Below are 23862 nucleotides of genomic sequence, written 5' to 3'. Positions count from 1 at the left end.
AACTGATAAAATAACTATCTCTATTCAGATCACTAGTAAAAGAAAAATAAACAAGATTTAAGCATTGTGAGCCAAAACTAAAAATTGTCAACACACCTGATGAATTGGGGTACATCAAGCTTGTGCAAATTGGGCAATCAACTTGTGAATAAACTCTTGTTTTCTCACCAAAAACAGGAGTTTTCTTTGCAACTCTGCTACATCATTATCTAGAATTGTATTTAGTGGAGCTCAATACACATACAGCCTATTAAAACAAGTGATGAAAACCATGAAAGTTACAGAAACATTGGAATTAATTGAATGTGATGAATATCTTGATTTTGGAGATGGAAAGCAAGATGCAAGTTTCAAAAGTAAACAAAATCAACAAACTTGAAGAGCAAATACCTCACTGAATGAAACTATAGAGTATATGGAATAGCCTATATATGACATGAGACATAAATTTAACTTGAATTTAATTGCATATAGCCTACACCCAAGACTTAATTGCTTTGATTTCATTAATAAACATCATGTCTTACAAATAAATTTATGCAAATATATAAATAATGAAGAAAAAAATAATATATCACACACATAATAAACAACACAAATCTACTGAGTCATTCGCTATTGAGGCATTCATTCAAACACCCTGATTGCATAAACTGTAATCTATATATAATGTATAAATTGTTCATTAGTTCATAACATTGAGAAATGGTTATAAACTCTGATTTGTTCTTACAATCGATGGCCCTTTATAACTTTATTTATCATAGATCTATGATTCGAACCAAAAGTAAATGGAATGTTCAGAAATCTCAGCCAATTTATAAATATATATATATACAAAAATAGAGTTCTATAGTGAATGGAAAGTTCAGAAATCTTAGCCAATTTTCTATCATCATCCAAAAACAGAAAACTTAGAACTAAGACAAAAACATAGGCAAATGCTAAATCTATATTATATACAAAATTTGAGTTCTAAAGGAAAAGAGTTTGGAAAAGAAGCTTATTTACTTACTTGAAATGAACAAAAAGTTCTAAGCTTTCTTCTTCAACTTCTAGAGCCAAGGCTAAGCTTGGGTGCCAGCCATGGACTTCATCTGAATGTGATTATGGTCAAGTGGAGTAACAGTGGCCAAGGCCTCATACGAACCCAATCTCCTAACCCCAACGTTGTTCGAAACAGAGCATAAGTCACCATGAGTATCACAAAAACAACAAGTGAAAGAGAAAGAGATATGGATTGAGGAGCTACACATTGTATGACTTTAAAGAGAATAATAAATAAACCAAAACCTGTTTTTGCCAAACTTGGCTTTTCAAGAATGTTATTTTTTTTTATGCATTTTTGTGGTCAAAACAAAAAGTAGAGAATGGTCAAAAAATTGAACTGGACAAACATCAAGAGTGATATAATTGCTATGATTATTATTATTATTTGTTCAGATCTTCATCAATTGGCTTTAGGATCCAACAACTAATATATGATTTTCAATAGTTCTGTCAAATTGAAAATCAAAAGAACAAAAAAAAAAAAAAACTATTAGATAGAACTAGACAGTTTATAACAATTAACATGAACTAGAACTCAGACCCAAAACAGAAGGATATATATTATAGAAGAAAAGAAAATGAAAAATACCCAATGATCAACGCCAGCCATAGATGACTTGAGTGTAAGTACTTTTGATCCACCTGAAGCTTTTTCGAAAAGAACCTTTCATCTTCCACTCAACGACGTAAGCCTTATACCATTTAGGAAAACCCAAATTTACATACAGAAACCTCATTCCTCATTAACAAGACGTGAGTTTTAAGTGGAATAAAATCGTCAATAAACTTACAGAAATTAATGGTTTATGAAATCTAAAATACAAATTACACTAAGTAAAATGAAGCAGCTACTTGATGAAATTTCTGTAATGATTTGCAGAAATTACAAGAAAGCAATTCAAATATACCTGAACAAAAATTAGCTTAGAGAGGTGGGACTTTCCTTCATCTACTCTTTGATACCCTAAAATTCAAATTCAAATAAAAAAAAACTTACATTAGAACCAATGTCGGGTCTAATGAGGTAGAACAAAAGAGATTAAATCAGACAGTAAACTGAAATGAAAATTGAATTGAATCGAAATAGGAGATGAAACTCACTAGATTCAATGACCATGTGGTAGGAGAAATCGGAACCGTCCGTTCCAGTAGGCCTTCCATATGTGGATTTTCTCTGCTGCATCTTTTCTTCTTCTTTTTCTCGACTATGGACAAAGGGCTTTAGCTTAAAAAACTTGCAAAATTTTGGACAGATCCCTAAATAATAATCATTATTAAGAAAGTTTAAATTACTTCACTATGATCATAAAACATAGTTCAAGGAAACGAGGGATAGCAATGAATCACAAACAAAATGTCGTAAGGAAAATGAAAAGAACCTTTCATATTCTCCTCAACGGCGTAAGCTTGGTGGTGGCCCGCGAATGGAAGTCGCACTGGGTCAAAGGCACGCAGAGGTGGGCTCGCACCTGGGGTCACTTGGTTCGGGGGTTGGGTTCACGGGTGCCTAAGATTTGGAGCTTGGCTCGGAGAAAAACGGTTGTGAGGATGGTGGTTAGGTGGTCGGAGCTGAGGATGATGGTGGTTACGAGAGTGCAGCTAGGGCGAAGGGAAGAGAGAGACGAGAAGGAGAAGGGGAAAAAAGGTATCGGGTAGGCTGTTTTTTTATATTTTATTTCTATTACTTTACCACTTTTCACCTAATATATATTATAATACATTTTCCAAAGACTTATAATTATGTGTTGTGGAAAGTAGTTTTTGGTGTAGTGGTTTATAGCTCTAGTAGCAAGTGATAAAGAGGTTGAGTGGCTTAGGTATCTAATGTTGGATATCCCAATTTGCCCGGATGAGGTATTGACAATCTCGATACATTGTGATAATCAAGCCACATTAGCTAGAGACTATAATGGCATATATAATGGGAAGTCTAGACATATAAGTCTAAGATATGAGTATGTGAGACAATTGATTCAAGATGGAATCATATCGTTATCATATGTTAAGACAAGTAAGTACTTGCTAGATCCATTTACAAAACCTCTTGCGAAGAGGCTAGTAAGTTCCACTTCAAAGGGGATGGGAGTGAAACTCCTAGAATAAACATTCATAAATGATGGCAAACCAACTCCAAACTTGTGAACATCAATGACAAGAGTTCAATGGGTAAGAACAAGTCATTGAGTGAATGGTTTCAACACTAACATAGTTGTGAGTTCCATCCAACGATGTTTAGTGTTGGTTGCTATCGAGTGAGCCCGTGTTAAGGCTAGGGATTTTAATGAAGTTCAGTTGTGTGCCACAAGCATCTTTAAAGTTATCAAAGATGTTGTAAGAACTGTACTTATGTGAACTTAGAGGTGGTGACGCCTATCATGGGAGTTGGAGTTTCTCTCCTGAAAGTTCATGAAATGGATAAGCACATAGCCATATGAGTGCTAAGCGAAAAAAGTGGGAAAATGAATGGTCAAGTGGAGGTGTGTGAGGTGCTACCGATCTTATCACTAAGGAGTACATTGTTCAATCTTTAAGACACCAATGAATTCGATAAGACTTTGTAATATTTTCACTAAGGTAAGTTCAAATCGAAAGTTACTTTATTTTATGCACTAATACTATATGAGCTAAGAAGTGAGGATTACATTTATCCAAGTGAGGATTTTTGAGATTGGTTAAATATAATGGTTAAGGTATTTACACAAGGAGGTTGTATCTCTCTAACACTATTAACTTTGTAATCACTACAAGATAAAGCAGTATTCATAACACTTAAAAACTGCTAACTGGGAGTATTGATAACACTTCTGAAAACGCTAACGTAGCCCCTGTTATTAAAAGTCCTATCTTTTCTATAACAGTATTCGAATGTTATGTTCGATGTTTTCTTAAACTATTCAATAACACATTTTTAGTTGCTATAATATTCAAATAATAACATTTAGTTAGAGTATTTGGTTATAAATTTGAAGTTTAATCTTATACTTTATGCATAACACTTTCCAACTGTTATGAAAATTGTTATATTTTATCATTTTATAACATTTTTAGTTCATTCTATTATATAAATCATAACTTTTTGTCCCAATTATAATATATTATACAAAACAACCATAATTATTGTAAATTATCCCAGTAATAACATTTTGTTATTTTGTAGTATTCATTTTTAATTGTTGTAAAATGTTTTTATTATTGTATTTTGATTAAAAATATCATAATTGATCACAAGTGTAATATTAAATAGATCAAAAAATCTAAAATATTCAATATATATGATCAACCATGAGTATTTTTACATTTGAAGACGAACTACTTCAAACCATGACATTGTCCACTTCAAAAGTTCTTAGTTCTAACTTGAGTTTGAAAGAATACATAATAAAATTCTATAGCCTTGCACATCTTTTGCTTCAAAAGTAAAAAAACAGAAACATAACAAGATACACAAAAAGTAAACCATGAAGCTTGCTCCACCCTCCAATTCATCATCCATTCCATTGTGCACTTGTCTTTGTTGTGAGGTTGATTTGCTTAGCTACACAAGAGTTTAAATAATTAATGCTTAAAATGACACAATAGAGTGAAGGTATTTTTCTGTTCAGATTATATATGAAACACCACAAAGAGTACAAAGCATAAACTAAGCACAACGATAGAAGTCAAAGATAAATGCATTTCTAAGAATGAGACAAATTAAAAGCATTTAACAATATGGTATTTCAAAGAAAAGGAAAGAGACTTGACAAGATGCTCATCAAGATAAGCATAAATTCTTTACACATGGCTAAGATACTAGAAGGCATCATGTATTAAAATAAAAAATTGATAACATGGAAGGATTCTAAGGCCTCAAACACATAATTCTTTTAAACCCATTTCAGAAAAAGAAAGCATCCAAAAAAATGGTACAACATAAATTATTTCAAAACAGAAGAAGAGAATTTTCCTTATTTTTCAAAGGGGAAATAAGAAATATGCATAAGTGAAACCACTTCTTATCACAAGGGGTAAATAAAGTAGGATTAGACTTCAAAGTCTCCTAAAAAGAATACAGATGTTATATGTGTTCTTCTATAGTTTTAGAGGAGAAAATAATAAAGAAACCTAGCCTAAAGTTAATAGAAACATCATCAATAATTCATATTAAAAATTGCATAAATCCCTAAAACAGAAACAATATATAATAATTATTTTAAAAATTAATCAAAGATGATGCCTAAGAATAAAAAATCGTCATTACCCTTTTAGATAAACTACTCTTATGTTAAAGGAAATTTTTTATTAAAATCATGTAATAAAACACAATATAATGGAATTGTGGATCTAGCTAGTCCTCCACTAAATAGTTGCAGTAATAAAAATTAATCTCTAAAATCAAAATTTATTCAAAAAGAAAAAAATAGCAAGTGGTCTAAAAATATAAAGAAAAAAATAGAAAGTGGCATACCTAAAAAAGAACAACATGAGCTTATGCCCATATTATCTACAAAATGCAGTAAAAATGCATGATTATTCCCAATCATATCCATAATGCCAAACAAAGATTCATTGATGGTAATGGTATGATAAAAAAAATAGGATCAAAACATATGCATCTTCACAAGATATCCAGCATAAACTATTTTTTTTTTATGATACTTGGTTTGAAATCAATGCAAGTCATAAATAGTAATCTCATATGAATTTATCTATATGAAGCAACAAAGTTCATCATAAATTAAGTGCACAAAAAAACTGCAAAAAGGTACATACAATTTTCCATGTCTAATTCATGACTTTATTTCATCAAAAAGTAAGTTATTTATGTGCATCTTGTTGTTTTATATGCTTTGTTTTCTATTTCTATTGTTGCTCTTTCCAACTTCTTAGAAAGACCTTAAGGTATTAGTTAATTAATAAATAAAGAAACCCATGTAAGAAAGTTCAAATACCTTGAACCTGAATGTTAATCAAAGAAACTTCCAACTGTCAATGTTGCTTCATGCATTTTAATTTCTCATTAAGACCTGGCTAAAAGCAACCAATACAAAATATTATATTACCACTATGTCAAAAAGCAATTAGTTCAATATTTATATTAGATGAAATTAACGCATAAAAGATCAACTCTTAATAATGGACTCATTCTAAAAATACTTTCATCTTTTACCAAAACATTTTCGGAATCACAAATTTTTAAGTGCTTATAGTAACTCTTAAAAAAAAGAATATTAATTATCAAAAGCATCAAAGAAAGAAGCCTAAATAATATAAATATGCATATAGATATAGACCTATCCCGTAAAATTATTACTAGGCAGCCACAGAAACACTCAATGGATTATTTCCCTCCTTGTTATTAATATAAATTAAATTATAAAATAAAGTTGCTAAATACCTACTCATATCTCTTAGTTCAAAAACAACTTCAGAATAGAGGAAAAGCTGGAAGGAATCAAAGAACTCAAGAAAATAAAAGGTCAGCCAAGAAACAAGAATAAACTGAAGTTATACATTATATTAACTCAATGACTAAGAAACAAAATAAAAAACTGAGTTGAGTACATACCATGTTGAGTAATTGGAGCTAAGCACTTGGTCATTATCAAATAAGAACGGCAGGTTTCAATAATTTCATAAATTGCTTGCATATGGAAGCAAATTTTCAATTATCCTCAATTAGACAAGTGCCAATGATCTCCATTTCATCATTACAAAAAAGTACATAAAGGTAGTGTGCAAAACATAGTATTTCAGGCAAAAAGATAACTAATAAAATAGAAGAACAGATTTACTAAACATGCAAAATTTAAATGTCTTTTCACTTCTGTGATCAAGAACCTAAAACATGCAAATGAAATACAATTGCATAAAAAGATATACAAATAATAATAGTTTAACTTTAAGAGAGTAGAGCTTCAGTTCGCATTTATAACAAAAGCTTAATAAAATCAGATAATACAACATGCATAAATCAAATTTGGACAATCCTAACTTCATACAAAAAAATACAGCAAAAAGGATTAAAGGAGAGGTAACTACAAAAATACCAACACAAGCAATTCTAACCATTGTAGAGACTAACTACAATTAGTTACAGGAAGAGTCTATATTAACAGTAATACTAACAGAACTAAAGACACTAACAAATACAAATAGTAAGGTATTGACTAAGCGTTGTCGTCGAGAGAATGCTCAATAGTTATATGGTTAATTAATTTATTTTTAAATCACTCTTAATTTACCTAAAAGTTCCATTTACTTGGGGTGAATTAATTTCAACGAGTCAAGAATCTCAATCTATCCAGTAGTTTGAATAAGTATATACCTTACTTAACCTTTCATATTTAGTCGTGCATGGAGGCATTCAAACTAAGGAAAATCAACTAAACAAATAGCTACTGTGCACATAAATAAAATAAGAAAGGGAACCCTTCAAACATGTTCTTCAACACTCACAAGAACCAACATAATCACAACCAAATAGAAATACAAAATGAAAAGGCGACTCTTATTTATAGACCTCCAACCAAATAGAAATAAGATAATCATATGTTGAAAAAATTCCAAGGCAGTATCCAAATATATTCATCAAAATAAGAAAACATAACAATACAAAGTCTGTCATAGAAGAAATAAGACCAACAAGCCAAAAATGCCACAAAAGATAATGACATAAAGAACATGAAAAATTTCCCACAGGCCCAAACAACCAAACTCTAAGGCACACTGAGGATTAACTACTCCAAATCCATGATTTAAAACACTTAGATTTAACACAAAAGAAGTAGCATGAAAGCAGAAATGAAAAATAGCAGAGAAATTAAGAGAAGAAATACAACTAAAATTACTTGGTTCAAGTCACACAAAGCAATAGTACATACTCAAAAATTACAACTCGAAGATTGAGTTTTTAAACAACTTTCTCTCTGACAAAACTAGTTCTCAAAAACACAACTCTCTCGCGCTCTGAGAAAATTACGCTCAATCTGAAAAATGAGAGACAAACGAGCCTATACATATGAAAGTCAGGATTTTAGAAATTGTTCTGAGCCTGACCCCCTTGTGGAATCCCAGGAATTAAAACATTCCTGCCATCCCCATCATTCTGTGCCATCTTCACAGACTTCTGGGCTTCCCTCTTGTTCTTTCTGTTTTGCTTGCAAGACTTTTCTATCTCAGGATTCAAAGGAACAAGATTGTCTGCTCCTCTTATGCCACGCATATAACACAATTCACCTGAGACAGACAAATTAAGCAACTAAACATATTAGAAACAAGAGAAATTAAAATCAAATTAGAATAAAAATTAATCAGACTGATATTGATAATTATTTTCAGTCCCCGGCAACGGCGCCAAAAACTTGTTGCGAAATTTTAAGCTATGCAAGTGCACACAGTCGCAATTTGTAAAAATATGGTAAAAAACCAAGTATCGTCCTCAAGGACTGATTTATCAATTACCAATCAATCAATTTTGTTAATTCTATTTGATTAAACAATTTCAGAGATTTCAAAGAGAATGAAATTAGGACAATTATGATCCTATATTTTCCACCCTTTTATTTCCTAATGCAAGAATTATATCCCCTTCTCCCTATTCAAGAACAAGTTGCAAAAACAATTCATAATCTGGTTAAGATTTACAAAATTCAATCTAAATGACAACTTCCTATATTTCTATGGCAAAATTGAATCATGAGGAAGGCATTAAACACGCAACTCGGAAAAATAGGCAAACAATTTAGATACTTTCGTTCTAAATTGCGTTTGCATCCAAACAATCAAAGCATATCAAATTTCACTTTTCAGATTTCAATTTGATTCATGAAATAACAATTAGAGGTGATCAATCAATAATTGCACAAGTAACACAGATTGTAAGGAATTGAAAGAGATGAAGAAGAACATCAATTCTGCATTAAACAATAAAAAGGGTTTCCAAAAGATTCACATAATAGCCCTAAAGAAGAAATTAGCCCATAATATTCATTCTAGCAATCATAGTATTCAATTACAAACATAAAAAAAATTAAAGATAGTTGATGAAAAACACAAGAATGGATCCTCCAATGGTGTTCTCCACCCTCATCCATCTTCTCCCTCCTTTCAGCACCCCCAAAGTCACAACATTATGTTTCTCAAATATCCCTACAAAGTTCCCAAGTGAATAGACCAAATTGCCCTTCAAAAAGTGGTTTAAAATCTGAAAAATACGTAACCAGCGCTGTAGCGCTACTTCTGGAGCGTTGTAGCGCTATTTACAGTGCCAAAATGCTTCAAAATCTGGTGCACTAGCACTGTAGCGCTCTTATTATGGCGCTGTAGCGCTAAAGTCATAATAGAATGAAACTCGTTTCGAACAGCCTGCAACGTCAGCTCATCGTATTTTGTTCATAACTCCTTCGATATAACTCCGAATTGAATGATTGAAAAATCTATGGAAAGCTAAGAGAAATATCTACAGCTTCTATTTCTAGAAGTGTTTTCAGAAAGTGAATACATCATGGTCAAAATGCGGATTGAAGTTTGAGACTTGCGCTATAGAGCATAAACGACGTGTGTGTGAGCATCTTCAATGTAGTATTTTCCACACATAATGTCTTGAAACTCCACAATCAACACGAAATCCATATTATTTATCATATTTAACATGTTTCTTCTCATTTCACTCCATATTATCTACTTCACCATTAAAACCTAAAACAAGAAGAAAACAAGCATAAATCTGCACTAAACAATCCTAACTAACTAAAAACACAACCTAAAACGATCTCTAAAACAAACCTAAAATGAACCTAACAGAAATAATTCTAACACAAGCACACACACATATATATATACTGATAATATTCAAAATGTTTTCTTGATATTGAAATCTGAAAAGAAAAAAAACACACACACAAACTATACCTCTCACAGAGATAAACAGAGGTCTTCTGTTTGCTCATAGCCAGCAGGAGAGATAAAAAGAGGGGGAGGGACGAGAGACCCAACGACTTCAACACGGGTGTGCTTCAACTGCGTGAGGGAGGCTTCAGCAGGGGTGTGGTCGTGGTTTGCTTCAACGGTTTGCTTTTGGTCCGTAAATGGCAACATGAACACAATCAATATTAAAATAAACTGCAAAAAAAACCATCAAATAGCATGATCGAGTGTTACATATATAATGGCAAGAAAAAACTATAAAAATTTGAGAAAATTTGGACCATTAAATGTTTGAGGTTTAGGATTTTAAACTTTCATATCCATAAATCAACACAAAAAAAAAAATCAAAATTGACAGGCTCAGTTACCTTAGTTTACATATAAATCATACTTCATATATCATAAATTAAAAAAATGGGTTAAAGTTACCTTACTTCACATAATGGACAGACTCGGTTGCCCATCGCCCATGGAGGAAAGACCTCTGGTTCGCGCTAGGGAGAAGAAAGGGTCAAAGCCCTTTGAGGAGCATTTGTTTCGCCCCTTATTGCGTCTTTTCATCATCGTCCCAGAGCCCTTTCCTTCAACCCTTCATCATTGATCCTTAGCACCGACATCTGAAAGAGAATGAGAGAGAGAGAGAGAGGTGAACGATGGTTCCAAACCAGAGAGAGCGAAAGAGAGAGTCACTGTGAGTGGGAGTGAACGAGAGAATGAGAGAAGGCAAGAGATTGGAGTGTGTGTGGCTATTTTTAGAGGGAGAGAAAAAGAGACAGAGAGGGGAACGCAGTTAGGGTTGATCTGTGAAGAAGAAGATACAAGAGAGAGAGAGAGAGAGAGATACTTTAGGGCTAATAGAATATTAGAGGGGGAGATGGAAAAGCTAGTGGCGGGCTTTAAAATTTACTGTACCAAGAACGCGCCTAATTTTTCATATTTAACCATAGCGTTTTTTGAAAATTGTGATTTTTAGGTGTTATATTATGCTAAAATTCTTGTAGTGAACTGTCTTATTGTATTATGTTTTACTTCTTTAATTGTGTTCATCAATGTTAGTATTGATTCTAAATCTATGTTATAATCATTTAATCATATTTTGAATTGGGATCTTGATTAACTTCTAGGGTTTGAAATATTGCATTATTCTATTTATTCATTGTTGATTTAGAAAATTTAATGCCATAAATTCCCAACATAAAGTATAGCAGGTGGCAAAGGATTTTCAACAAAGTCATGGTTTGAATTTTTCAGAAATTTTTAGCCCTGTGGTAAAATCCTCAGCCATTCCTCTTATTTTTATTCTTGATGTGAATTATAATTGGGATATTTAACAAGTGGATATTAATAATGAATTTTTTAATGGTGATCTTAATGAGCTTGTCTATTTGAAGCAACATATGGGATTTATTGATTCAAACTAGCCTAATCATGTTAGTCAACTTGTTAAAAACTTGTTAAGGCTCTTTATGGTTTGAAACAGGCTCCTCGTGCCTCTCGTTTGATAAGCTTACGAGTGTTGTTCTTCATTGGGGTTTACAACACTCCAAATTTGATACTTCTTTGTTTTACTATTGCTCTCACGGAGTTGTGATTTTTCTTTTGGTGTATGTGGATGATATTCACTGGTAATAGTTTTAAGAACATTCAGCAAGTTGTTACTGATTTACATAGCAGGTTTGCTCTAAAAAAATCTTCGTTAAGTGCGTTATTTTCTTTGTTTTGAAGTGACTCTTAATAACAAAGGGCTTTTTCTCGCTCAAACTAAGTATATTCTGGGGCTATTGGCTCGCTCGCACAAACATGCTGAATGCTAAGAGTTCTTCCATGCCTATATGTAGTACTGCCAAGTTTTCCAAACAAGATGGTCCTGAGTTTGAGGATGCTTCTTTATACCGCAGACTGTTTGTGCCCTGCAATATTTGGTTCATTCTTGGCTTGATATTGCTTTAGTGTTGATAAACTTAGTCAGTTTTTCCAAGCTTCGACATTTGCACATTGGACAGCTTGCAAACGTGTTCTCAGATATCTCAAGGGGACCTCTACTTATGGTCTTCACTTTACTGCTGCTGCTCCTAGTCATTTGTTGTTACAAGGCTGTGTTGATGCTGATTGGCGGAGTTGTGTTGATGATCGCAGGTCTGGTCCAAACTTAAAGTCGAATCTTCTCCTTCCAGCTTGAGGGACCATCTTGAGGAAGCTAACTTTAGTGTCTTAGTTAGTTCATAGTCGGTTTTGAAATTAGTTTTGATAGCTGTTGACATCTGTAAATTGTAACATAGTTTGTATTATTATTACAAGTTGTCAATCTTTGTAGTGACTAAGACATATATATATATATATAATTAGACAGCTCTTCCTACAGTTGCAGAGCTTATTTATTTTACTCCCAAATTCGTATTCAGCATTATCTGTTTTTCTCCCTGTTTTCTCTTGTTCAAGTGTAATAGATAAGATTGTTGCACATACTTGTGAAGGTTGTGTTATGGCATCTTTTGTGGATCTTACACCACCTTGATTGTGGTCTTGGTTGCTTTATAGATTTTGTTCAGGGAATCATTGTATTGAAGACATTCATTTGGTTAAACTAACACTCTTCTTAGTCGATAACATATTTCCTGTTCTATTATTGGATTATTAAGAGAGAGTTTTGATAATACTGGGTGGTGATCCATTATTTGATAATACTTGTTGGGGTCGTGGGCGGATTAGGTGATAGATTCGATGAAAGTAACAAAGATCCCCAACTTCATATTACATGGGAAAAGCTATGCATAGAAAAGCAAGCAGATCATATGTATTTTGTCAATAAGCAACACTCCAACAATCATTGTCTATATAACATATGAAATAAATTGTTGGTTTCTCCTGATGCTTTCACATGGGTTTTAGAGATATCTTAATAAAACAAAAGTTTGTGCCACCATTATTATTATTATTTGTACTTCTGCTAAACCATTAAGTCATTTGTGAGAAATAAACCATAATTGTTATTTGAGTTGAGGCAACTTGTTTTAAGTATTTTGACCTTTGCCTTGGTCCAAGGATGGTTTTGTTGTGGCAAGAACACTTCAATTAAGACGATGGCTTTCTGAGTTGCTGCTACTCCTTCATTGGAATCATGGTATTCATTAATAATGAGTAAATAAAGGCTAAAATACTTTAATGTTTTTAAAATGTTGTACTTTTATACTCATTTTTTTGCGGTAAATATTCAATATCTTCAAAATGTTATACTTTTATACCTAATTTGTGTTTTTGCGGTAAATATACCTAATGTTTTTAAAATGTTGCACTTTTATACCTATTATTTAAAGTTATTTTGAGAAATAATAAGAAAGTGAAGGAAAAATATAGGAATTTAATTATTTTTAAAATTTTAAATTTTTTTGCACTTTCAAAATAATAAAAAAAATTAAGATTAGTAAAATTAATCAAAATAATTTAACTTATATTTTTCTTTTAATTTTTTTTTAAAAAAAAAACTTATATTTTAAATTGATGAAAATATATAAGTTTTTATTTATATTAAATCATTTTTATTAATTTTAATAAAACATTTATTAATGTTTAATTTAAAATAGTTATTTTGAGAACGAATAAGAAAGAGAAAATAATTCAAATCCAATATTTTCCCTTCACTTTCTTATTATTTATCAAAATAATAAAAAATAGCTATAAAGTGCAACATTTTAAAAACATTTAGTATATTTACCGCAAAAAAAAAAATTTGTATAATAGTGCAATATTTTGAAGACATTGATTATATTTACCGAAAAAAAAATTGGGTATAAAAGTACAACTTTTTGAAAACGTTAGGTATTTTAGCCGACGTTTAATCTTATTTAATTAGTGTTCCCAACTATCTTATTTGTTGAAACTCAATCAAATTCTCCACAACTTTGTCACTTCTTGTTTTATGGATTTAACTTCTCGAATTTCTTCTGACCCTCTTACTAATATTAGTATTTCCTTTGGCTATGAAGCTTCTAATATTTGGTTTCCCTCATTGTTCAAATGCTTGTGATTCTTGCCTGAAAGATAATACAAGACAGATTGTGGTACAGAGCAAAATAGAACCAAATCATGACTTAAATAAAGAATGTCTTTAACACTATTTTCTTCCATTTGTAGTCTTTTTAGCCCCCTCAAAGGAGGAGTGTACTTGAGAAAAGTTGTTCGCAAAATGATGTATGCCATGTAGGGTGATGTTATTGAAAACTTGTGATTAGGAGTTCCTACTATAAATTAGTTAAACAAACTATGAAATTAATAAATCCTATAATTTATCACATGCATCTGCACGATTTACAAGTCAAACTGCGTGGCTTATGATCATAAATGATACATTGCCATATTAATTAACTCGAATGTTAATTTAGTAACTTAACAGTAGTTTCCTTTAGATACGATCCATTATACATATTATCTCTACTTCAGAAATCATTGCCTACATAACAATAATAAGTTTCATAATGCAATTATGTGGTTTTGCAATTGATTAGTACTGAATGATCACATGTTGAGTTAATGTTATTATAGTCCAAAATAGTGTTTTTTAAATTAATTTATATGTCAAATTATTTTATAAATTTGAATAATTTAAAATAAAATATAATTACATACAATTATATATGGGTATATATTGTAAATATTAAGAGATATAGAGGTATTATTGATATTTGGAGATAATATTTTAAATAAATATAATATTTAAATGATATAGAGAATTTGATGTATGATGTAAAATAGAAAAAATAGTGTTTTGGTGATGTATTTTAAAAGATTGACGATAGAGCACAAAAGTTGTTGAGGACTCACACTAGCTTCTCTTCTCTATCTTTTACATCACCAAAACTTTATTTATTTATTTTATATCAAATTTTTACACCACTTTATCCATCAACTTCTTTATATATTTCTTTACATCATTTAAGAAAAAAATTACTAAAATATTAATTAAAAAAATTTAAAGAAAAAAAAACAATAAAATATTAATTAAGTTCTTTCGAAGGAGTTCTATTCTCTTCTCTCTCTCTTTTTTGCTTTGTTTTGTCAGAATAGACTATATCACTATTCAAGATTGAACATAATTATACAATTAGGTGGAAGGATAGCTTTCAACCTAATAAGTTGTTCATCTAGCCTAAGGTCATACTAAGTCAATCCATGAGTCGCATTGTAAAAAATGCGGGTAACAAGAGAAAGAGATCACCACAGAAATTTAGACAAAAAAGCTTGACTTGAAATGAAAACTGAATGTCTGCAAACTTGATCTTACAACAGCCACCAGAAAAACACGAGCTAGAGCTGAAAAAAATTCCACCGAAAGAGAAAACACTTTGCTTGATAGGTAGGCCAAAAGATACTTGTACATTAAACCAACAAAAATAAGTAAAATAATTATATGATCACAGAGAAAAAAATAACACCACAAATGGAGTAAGTCTCTAACCAAAGGGGTTTCCTTTGGTTAGAAACTCGAATTTGACTTTTAGAGCACTCATGTCTAATTTTAGTTAAAATTAATTCCAATTCTTGTATATTAAGGTGGAGTGTGTTAGGAGCTAAGTTATTTAAGAGATTCGGTGTCCAAAATTGTTTACAAGAATGGAGAGGCTAAAATAAACTATATGAAGGAAAAGTTGAAAGGATATAGACACGTTTGGGAGTTTAAAATAATGGGAGAACAAAATAAAATAATAACTGTGAAAATGAGACTAATATAATAATAATGATAATAGTTAATAAATTTAGTTTACAAGGACAACTAATATACCATTTTAAAATATAATTTAATGTTAAGAAAATAAAATTATGTGGAATAGGCTACTAGAATTTCTTTCAATGTCCTACTAAATAAGAAATTATATGTGCAATAGGCTACTAGAATTTTCGAAATAAATGATAATAAAAATACTTAACTTAATAATATAATGAGCTTTTTTTAAGAATTATATTCGATCTCTACTGTTAGTTTAACAAGTTCGGTAGCTTAATAATGGGCCCTCGAGACACTTTGATTCGTCCTCATACGGAAGGTGTTCATTAGTTATTTTGATAAAGTTAGATTTCGAAATATAAATAATTATAAGTCAAATTCTAATAGATTCATCACAACGGTGACTGCTAGAACTAAATCTTTGATTATCGAAACTATGGGTCTAGCTCATAAAATAAGAAATTTGTTTTCTTATTTTGATCAAATAGTAGGTTATTATTTATGGTGTCCATTATTACATGAGTTTACAACTCTATTTAACTAGTGGTTTTTTTTTTTTTTGACTCTCGCCAACCGGAACAAGAATATCATAGATTAGTTAAAAACTTAAAGAAATAGAGATATGATTGTTTTTTGTATCACTACACCAAACACCCATTACCATAACACATCATTATAATACTATTTAAAAAGAGTTATTGTATATATAAAGTTAATAACTAAAGTTACACGCGCGGGAAGGTAAAAATAAAAGCGGCAAGTGAAAAATAAAGAGGCAAATTTTCCTTCTCATTTTCCCTATCTCTGAAGTCCTCGTCTCTTTCTCTCTCTCTCTGTCTCAGTCTTCATCTCTTTCTCATTTTCCCTACCGAAGTCTTCATCTCTTTCTCTCTGTCTCATTTTCCCTAGCTCGGACCGAACCATCTCTTTCTCTCTGTCTCATTTTCCCTAGCTCGGACCGAACCATCTCTTTCTCTCTGTCTCATTTTCCCTAGCTCGGACCGAACCATCTCTTTCTCTCTGTCTCATTTTCCCTAGCTCGGACTGAACCATCTCTTTCTCTCTATCTCATTTTCCCTAGCTGGGACCGAACCATTGAAACAGGTGTGGTCTGAATTCCATCTTCGATATTGGAGGAGACCATGATAGCAGCAGTGATGTTCAGTCACAGATAGAAAGGGCTTTTTTAAATGGGGGACACTCCCGCTTACAAGCAGTATGTCGCCAGCTTACTCGCTGGAGTTTCCACCGTCACCATTGGCCATTCCGTTAACACCGTAAAGGTAATCTCTCATCTTATTCTCGTTGGATTATGTGAAATTTTCATGGGTTTAGCTTGTAATTTAACATATTTTTGTTTGATTGCACTCTTAGAGAAATTGATACGACTTGGGGTTCAAAACCCAGAAACCAATTTTTTTTTTCTTTCAATGAATCTAGGCCCTATCATGGTGAATTAAAAGCATAAAAGTTTAGAGCAAATGCCTTAGAAAACCATATGACTGGGTTGCCCTGCTAATCGTTTTTTAAAAAATTTCGGGATGAGATTGAGATAACATAAGTATTAACCAATAACATCTTACAAGATTATCTCTGTGAACTGAAAATGAATTTAAAGTTTGTATATTTCCTTATTGGTTATACTTTCGTGTTTTTGATTCCTCTGATCTATGTGTATATTTATTGAGTGTTAAACTTTTGTTTGTTTATTAGGTGAAGCTGCAAAAACACAATACTGAAGCACATGGGATCAAGTACAAGAATAGTTTGCATTGTACTGCTAGGATACTAAGGACTGAAGGAGTATGCTTCCGATTTAGCTAGAGTCATTATTTTCTTATATATATGCTCATTTAAATTGGATGAAGATGTGATAATATGCTTGTATCTTGATAGGAATTTTTCAGGTATCTGGCAAGCTTCATTCTCTGTTATTAATGTAATTTCAGCAACTTTCTATGGCACTAATTACCGATTGACTCATGCAGATACGGGACTTAATAGAAGCTTCCTCAGGGGTTCATTTTTCTGGATTTCACATGAACGGTCTACAGGAAATGCATTCAAATGTGGACCAACCAACAACCTCTGCTATAGATAACATTCTTATGCAACCTTTTGTCATAGGTAAAGTTGGATTGGAAAACTACATTGTTACGACATTCTTCTTTTTAATTTTTTTTTTAATATATATCACGAATATGCCTTTAAACTTGGATTGGAACACGTACAAGCAGCCAATACTTCACTTTTCTTTACTAAATAGATATCATCCTAAGTTGAGGGAAAAATTATGCTGTGGTCAGGAATGGACCTACATAGTGACCAGGATGGGAAATAGCCCCCCTACAAAATATTTGTATATATATATATATTTTTAATATATTTGTATATATATATATATTTTTAATATATCTTCCCGAAATTTCACCTTCTTATCTATGTGGTTCTTAAAAATTTTATTGTTTCCACCCTTAGATTTTTTAAAAATTCATTATTTTGTTTCTTTGGTAGCCTCTTGTATTTCTATATGCTGGACTATGGTCTTGGCGCATAAGGTTTTCGTTCTTTTAGGAAGAAGAATTGTTGGAAGAAGCTTGTTCTTCTGTAGTCTCTTCTAGATATCACATTATTCTTTGCATGGCAGGGGTTGCTGGTGGAGCAGCATCTGGTAAGACTACAGCTTATGATATGATTATACAGCAGCTTCATGACCGGCGTGTTGTTCTTGTTAACCAGGTAATCTCATCATGAAAATTTTCATGATTTGTATGATTCTAGGCTTCTGGTTTTCTCTACTTGAATATAATTGATTTGAAACATACTTATTGATTTATTTTCTTGTAAGAAATTTAATTATATTTATGAGCTGAACTTGGTAACACTCACCTTAAGGGTTAAAATAGTTTTGTGTTGATTCTTAAGTTGATTTTTCTTTTGGCACATTTTTGGGTACTTGTGGATTTTCTGGTTTATGATGGTAAGTTTAACTAAATGGAAATCCATATTTCTGCTGTTTATTTGTTTCATAAATTTTCTAATATTTATGTCATTTTATGCTTGAGGTAAAATCTAGAAAGCTTTTATTTATAAAAATATATGTGTATATGTGTTGCACATCATTCTTATAATACTTTTGTTTATGCTTTCTCAGGATTCTTTTTACCATAATTTGACACCAGAAGAACATGCAAGAGTACATGAATACAATTTTGATCATCCTGGTGAGGGAATTTCTGTTTTAGTCACATTATATTTTTTCTAGGATTATATAGTGTTTGACTGCATTTAAACCGAGCAATGAGGTTTTTTCTATTAAAATTTATGTAATTTAGTGCCCATTTGTACACAGTTTCTAATACCTGTATCTTGCTAAAAATTCACAAAAATATAGTATATTTTTAGCCATTTAGTGGGGCACATTAGAATTGGTTTGCTTTGTAGCCATAACTAGCCTAACTATGGTATGTATTTCTCCTATATGGTGCATGCTGTCTCTTTCATGTCTTTTGATGTAAAATTGCTTTTATTGTCAGATGCATTTGATAATGAGAAACTTTTAGCTTCTATGGATAAGTTGAGGAATGGGCAAGCAGTAGATATTCCAAACTATGACTTCAAGAGTTACAAAAACAATGTCTTCCCGCCTAGAAGGGTAACTTTTGTTTTCTTAACTTGCTGGTCTAATGAATTTCCTCTTGTTTTCTTATACTTGTCTTACCAAAGAGAAGTTATAGGAGAATTAAAGTTATTCAGTACTTACAGTATGTGCATGCTTGCAATTATCAGTATGTTTCTTATCTCTATTAGAATTCTGAATTAGAGGACCCTTACTTCAACAATATGGCGACATATGTTGTGTAGGTAAACCCTTCAGATGTGATAATTTTGGAAGGCATTCTCATTTTTCATGATCCCCGTGTTCGAGAGTTGATGACTATGAAGATATTTGTCGATACAGGTCATTTATTTTCTTTTTTATCATTTAGGCTACTTGATGTTCTTAATCTGTATTTCTGATGCTTTTCATTAGTTACTACTTCAAATATGTGGTCTTGAGATGCTTATCTGACTATTTTTTTTTTCTAATTTATTCAGTATTATACCATTACATTTGAGATTCAATTAATATAATGATTTCTTTTATAGTTTCTACATTAACTATGGGATGCCGTGATATGTCACTTTATAGTCTTACTAAGTTGAGGCACTTCACATTGAAAATTTTTCAGTGCAGATGATGATATTCATTTAGCACGGAGGATAAGGCGTGACACAGTAGAAAAAAACAGGGATATTGGTACAGTTCTTGATCAGGTTAGCAACTATTCATGTAATTTTGTAATCATTCTTATTGCCAAGAGATTATATCTTTGAATTTGTGGGCCTCAATTAAGTTTAAAGTATCAATGAATATACCTCAGGAGATGAAATTGCAACTCTGGTGGTAATTATGTTTTGTTAGTTGTTAGTAGCTAGAAATGTCAAAGTGCTATTTTTGAAAGTGATCTTTGTGACGGATGGTTTGCTCTTATTATTTGATTAACTCTTGTTGTTTAATCATTTATGTCATTCCCTTTCGCAAAATCTCCACTCGATAGGGTTGAGGGTTCACTATTAGTCTCCGGTACTTGATCATATGAAAATGAAAGAATAATCTGATGAAAGTAGGCTACCATTTTCACCATTTCATTTTCTTAAAATGTTTTTGTTTTAATGCAGTACTCAAAGTTTGTGAAGCTTGCATTTGAAGACTTTATTCTTCCTTCAAAAAAATATGCTGACATCATTACTCCTAGCGGAGGAGATAATCACGTGGCTATTGATTTGATTGTACAACACATCCGTACAAAGCTTGGCCAGCATGACTTGTGTAAAATATATCCTAATTTATACGTTATACATTCAACTTTTCAGGTATCTGGCAAGCTTCATTCTAGTGATGATTATATCATGTATATGTGAGATTTTATCACTTTCATGGCAGTATTATTTTGCTAAGCAAGTTTTTGATACCCAAATCTGCCACCCAACTGAGTTTGACTTCTACCTTAACAGTCATGCTGGATTTTGCAATGATTTTGCTCGTCTCTAGTGTTTTTATTTTTCATCAGTCTGAATTTCATTAGTCTAGGATATGCCTTGTAGTTGCCCTTTGTATTGATGTTGCATATAGTTACTGCAGAAATGAAATAGATGTAGTTTTCTCTTACAGGAAGCTGTTTTGTGAAATTTGCAACAACTATTGAAGCTGACAAGGCCATTGCAATTCTAAACAATCAACATTTTTTTCCTGGGGTGAGTTAAAGCTTTAGTGCTCTTTACATGGAGGATATGAATACTCTTGTTGTTTGTGGTCGCATCAACTGAGTTATTGGTTAAAGTTTTTGTTGTCTTTACCTTTTTTAGGAACAAATGCCTATTACGGTTAAGTATGCAGGCAAGCTAGACAGAGAAAGAGAACGTCATGGTATATTTCTGATCTTTGAGGCAGTGCCTTTTGAACTCCCTCTTGTAGTTGCATCTAGTTAATTTCTAGGCATCAGATGTCACGTTGGCAACAAATTTTGTCTAGCTCATGTATCTCACATTAATGAACATTTATTAGATCTTATAAAATCAAATCTTTGCGAGGTGCTAAGAGTTTGATGCACGGAGTTATGGACCAATTGGTTATAAAATATTGCTCCAAAAATATTTTTTGTGGCTTCCTAATGAATTTACAAACAAGTGGATTTTTAATAAATTTTGTATTGTTTGATGGAAATGCATAATATATTAGTATTCATGAGGGGTAGCTCTAATGATCGGATATGTGGTTTAGACCCACAAGGTATGAGGTTTGCATCCCTCCTCGGCTGGGCCCTTTCATAGTAATTGTTATAATTTCTTGGTCCAGGGTTATGTGAAATTAATTCTGAAAGAAGCAAGTAAACTATAGACACGTATCATATATCTAGTAATTTGTTCTATCTTTAGAGGACAATCAATTAAAATCAAATGATGTGCTAAAATTCCAAAATTTTCTCTTGCATGAATGCATTGGTACTTGGTAGTGCAATAATTTACCATTACTTTCTATTGTTACATTTTATGCATAAATTTTTGGTTGAAAGTATTATGAGTGTAGAAACTTGATTAATTATATATTGACATGATGACATCTGGTCCTCTTTTTTAAGGATGCGGGTTTGTTAGATTTTCTCATCTAGACATGGCTGTTGCAGCAATCAGAGCATTAAACGGAACTTACACGATTAGAACTTGGACTGGTAATATGATAGGCCACCCTTGACCTATGTGTATGCCAGGAAGGATAGAAGAAAAGAGAATGCATATAGTTAGTATTTTTTATTTTGTATAGATGTGATCTCAATCATTAGGCCAGAAGTAAATGAGGGTTTGAATAAGTAGAACCTGCACATACAGAGCATTTTTCTTGATATGTGTATATAACTGGTGTTATCATGTCATTTGTTGTTGCTTTATTGGTATTCTATAAATATGAAAGAGATCAATGCTCAAAATCTGAGTTTGAATGTTTGCTATTTGTGTACTGTTTAAGTTTATTCATTTTTTTTCTTTCACTTTTGTCTGCTACCTTGTTTATAATATATGGTCAAATTTGTTAAAATTTCATTTAGATAGATAGCCGTGTAGAGTATTTGTGGAATACAAAAGTAATATTCGGTCAGGTTAAACAGTTAGGGAAATCACAAAGGACTAACCAATTCTTGGAGTCTTTGAAAGAAGAAGGGGAGGTTATCCTTGAAGATGTGCAGCCAAAAGCAGGCCAATCTTGATCATCTGCCCCACCTTTAACTGATCCTGTCACTTTGGCTGTTGAGGAGAAACTAAATGTAACACTGAAATGAGATGGTGGTGTCAGTAACTTTGATGTTCAGGGAACACTGTCGCTGCAGATTCTAAATGCAGAAGATGGGCAAATCCAAGTTCAGGTAATGTAGTCCAAGCTACTTTCTACTTGTAATCCTTGTGATAGTTTAATTTTAAGATGAGATATAATGTATGTGATGACTGCATAGTCAATGCATTACTTCATAAGACCACTCAAGATAGTTTTATATGTAGTTAAGGAGTCTAATTAGTTAGCATCAGGATTAGGACTCCTAGTGAGACTAATTAGGCTCTTGGGCTTTTATTAAAATTTTCAACCTTTATTTTTAATACTTGTGCTCTGTAACTGTAAATTTTCTATATATAGGGAGCTTTGGAAGACGAACTATCCGCAGCAGAGAGCCAGCAAAAACCATAGACACAGTATTAAGATGGTAAGCTAAAGCTTTACTACATATTTTGAGTTCTTTCTTCTTTGAATTAAATCTGGTATTTTTATATGTATAAATATGTATATATATTTATATATGTATATTCTACCTAAAGACCCCATTGGTAAAGAACTGTGGGGATTACAGTAACATCTGATTATTGAGACCATATTATTATTTTATAGAAGTAAATATTCAATTAGGTTTAAATTGCATAATTATTATGTTTGTTAAAGGTGCCTTTATTTAAAGTGCAATACCGATAAAATGGATATTTGGAAGACTTTTTGATGTTCCATTTGGCCATTCCTCACTGTTAAATATAGCTGCTAGTATCATGCTTGTTTATTACATCATTTTTTGTGAGTAGTACCTTTTTCTTGATTTAAATCCTTAATTTGTTTTGGTTAATGATGGCTCTTTATCTATTGTGGTACAGGCGCAAATGCGAGATTTGGCAGGGTTTGTCGAGACAAAACAACAGCTCTTGTCTCTAAAATCAAATCATCGTATGAATTGGATCGACTTTGCTGTTGCTCATCATTTAAACTCAAAGTACTAATTTGACCTTATTTATTGATCCTTTATTTATACATATTTATATATTTATCTTTCTAGTGGCCATCATTTACAGTGACAAACCTAAATTGTTTTTCTTGTTGGTCTCACTTACTAATGATACTCAAATACTTAATGTTTGATATAAACAACCAAGAAGTTTCCAAACTTATGTTAATTTGGATGCCATACTTGATGCCTTGATGGTTACTTATGTTCTTAATAATAAAATGACTTTTTTTTTTACAATGCACAGGTATATTGAGATGATTTTTTTGGAGCAATTTTTGACAACATTTGTAGTTGAGGCCTTTAGAATGGAAGAATGTATTTTACTAA

At 31.8% G+C, this 23862-nt stretch overlaps 1 protein-coding gene and 1 long non-coding RNA gene across 2 annotated transcripts; both read left to right on the top strand.

Moving 5' to 3' along the window:
- Positions 1–16866: 16866 nt before the first annotated feature.
- LOC133831987 (uridine kinase-like protein 3) lies at positions 16867–22952 on the top strand. Its single transcript, XM_062262386.1, has 13 exons — positions 16867–16959; positions 17390–17479; positions 17665–17803; positions 18324–18415; positions 18831–18900; positions 19213–19331; positions 19541–19637; positions 19914–19993; positions 20399–20615; positions 20892–20974; positions 21086–21190; positions 22582–22635; positions 22902–22952. Exons 1-13 carry the CDS (start codon positions 16867–16869, stop codon positions 22950–22952), a joined length of 1290 nt encoding a protein of 429 aa, XP_062118370.1.
- Positions 22953–23402: 450 nt separating this feature from the next.
- Positions 23403–23862, top strand: LOC133828877 (uncharacterized). Its single transcript, XR_009891357.1, has 2 exons — positions 23403–23520; positions 23780–23862. It is a non-coding gene; the product is annotated as an uncharacterized LOC133828877 (long non-coding RNA).

Source organism: Humulus lupulus, chromosome 4, assembly GCF_963169125.1.
Source record: "Humulus lupulus chromosome 4, drHumLupu1.1, whole genome shotgun sequence".
Classification (NCBI taxonomy): Eukaryota; Viridiplantae; Streptophyta; class Magnoliopsida; order Rosales; family Cannabaceae; genus Humulus; species Humulus lupulus.
This window is presented reverse-complemented; position numbering and strand designations above follow the sequence as displayed.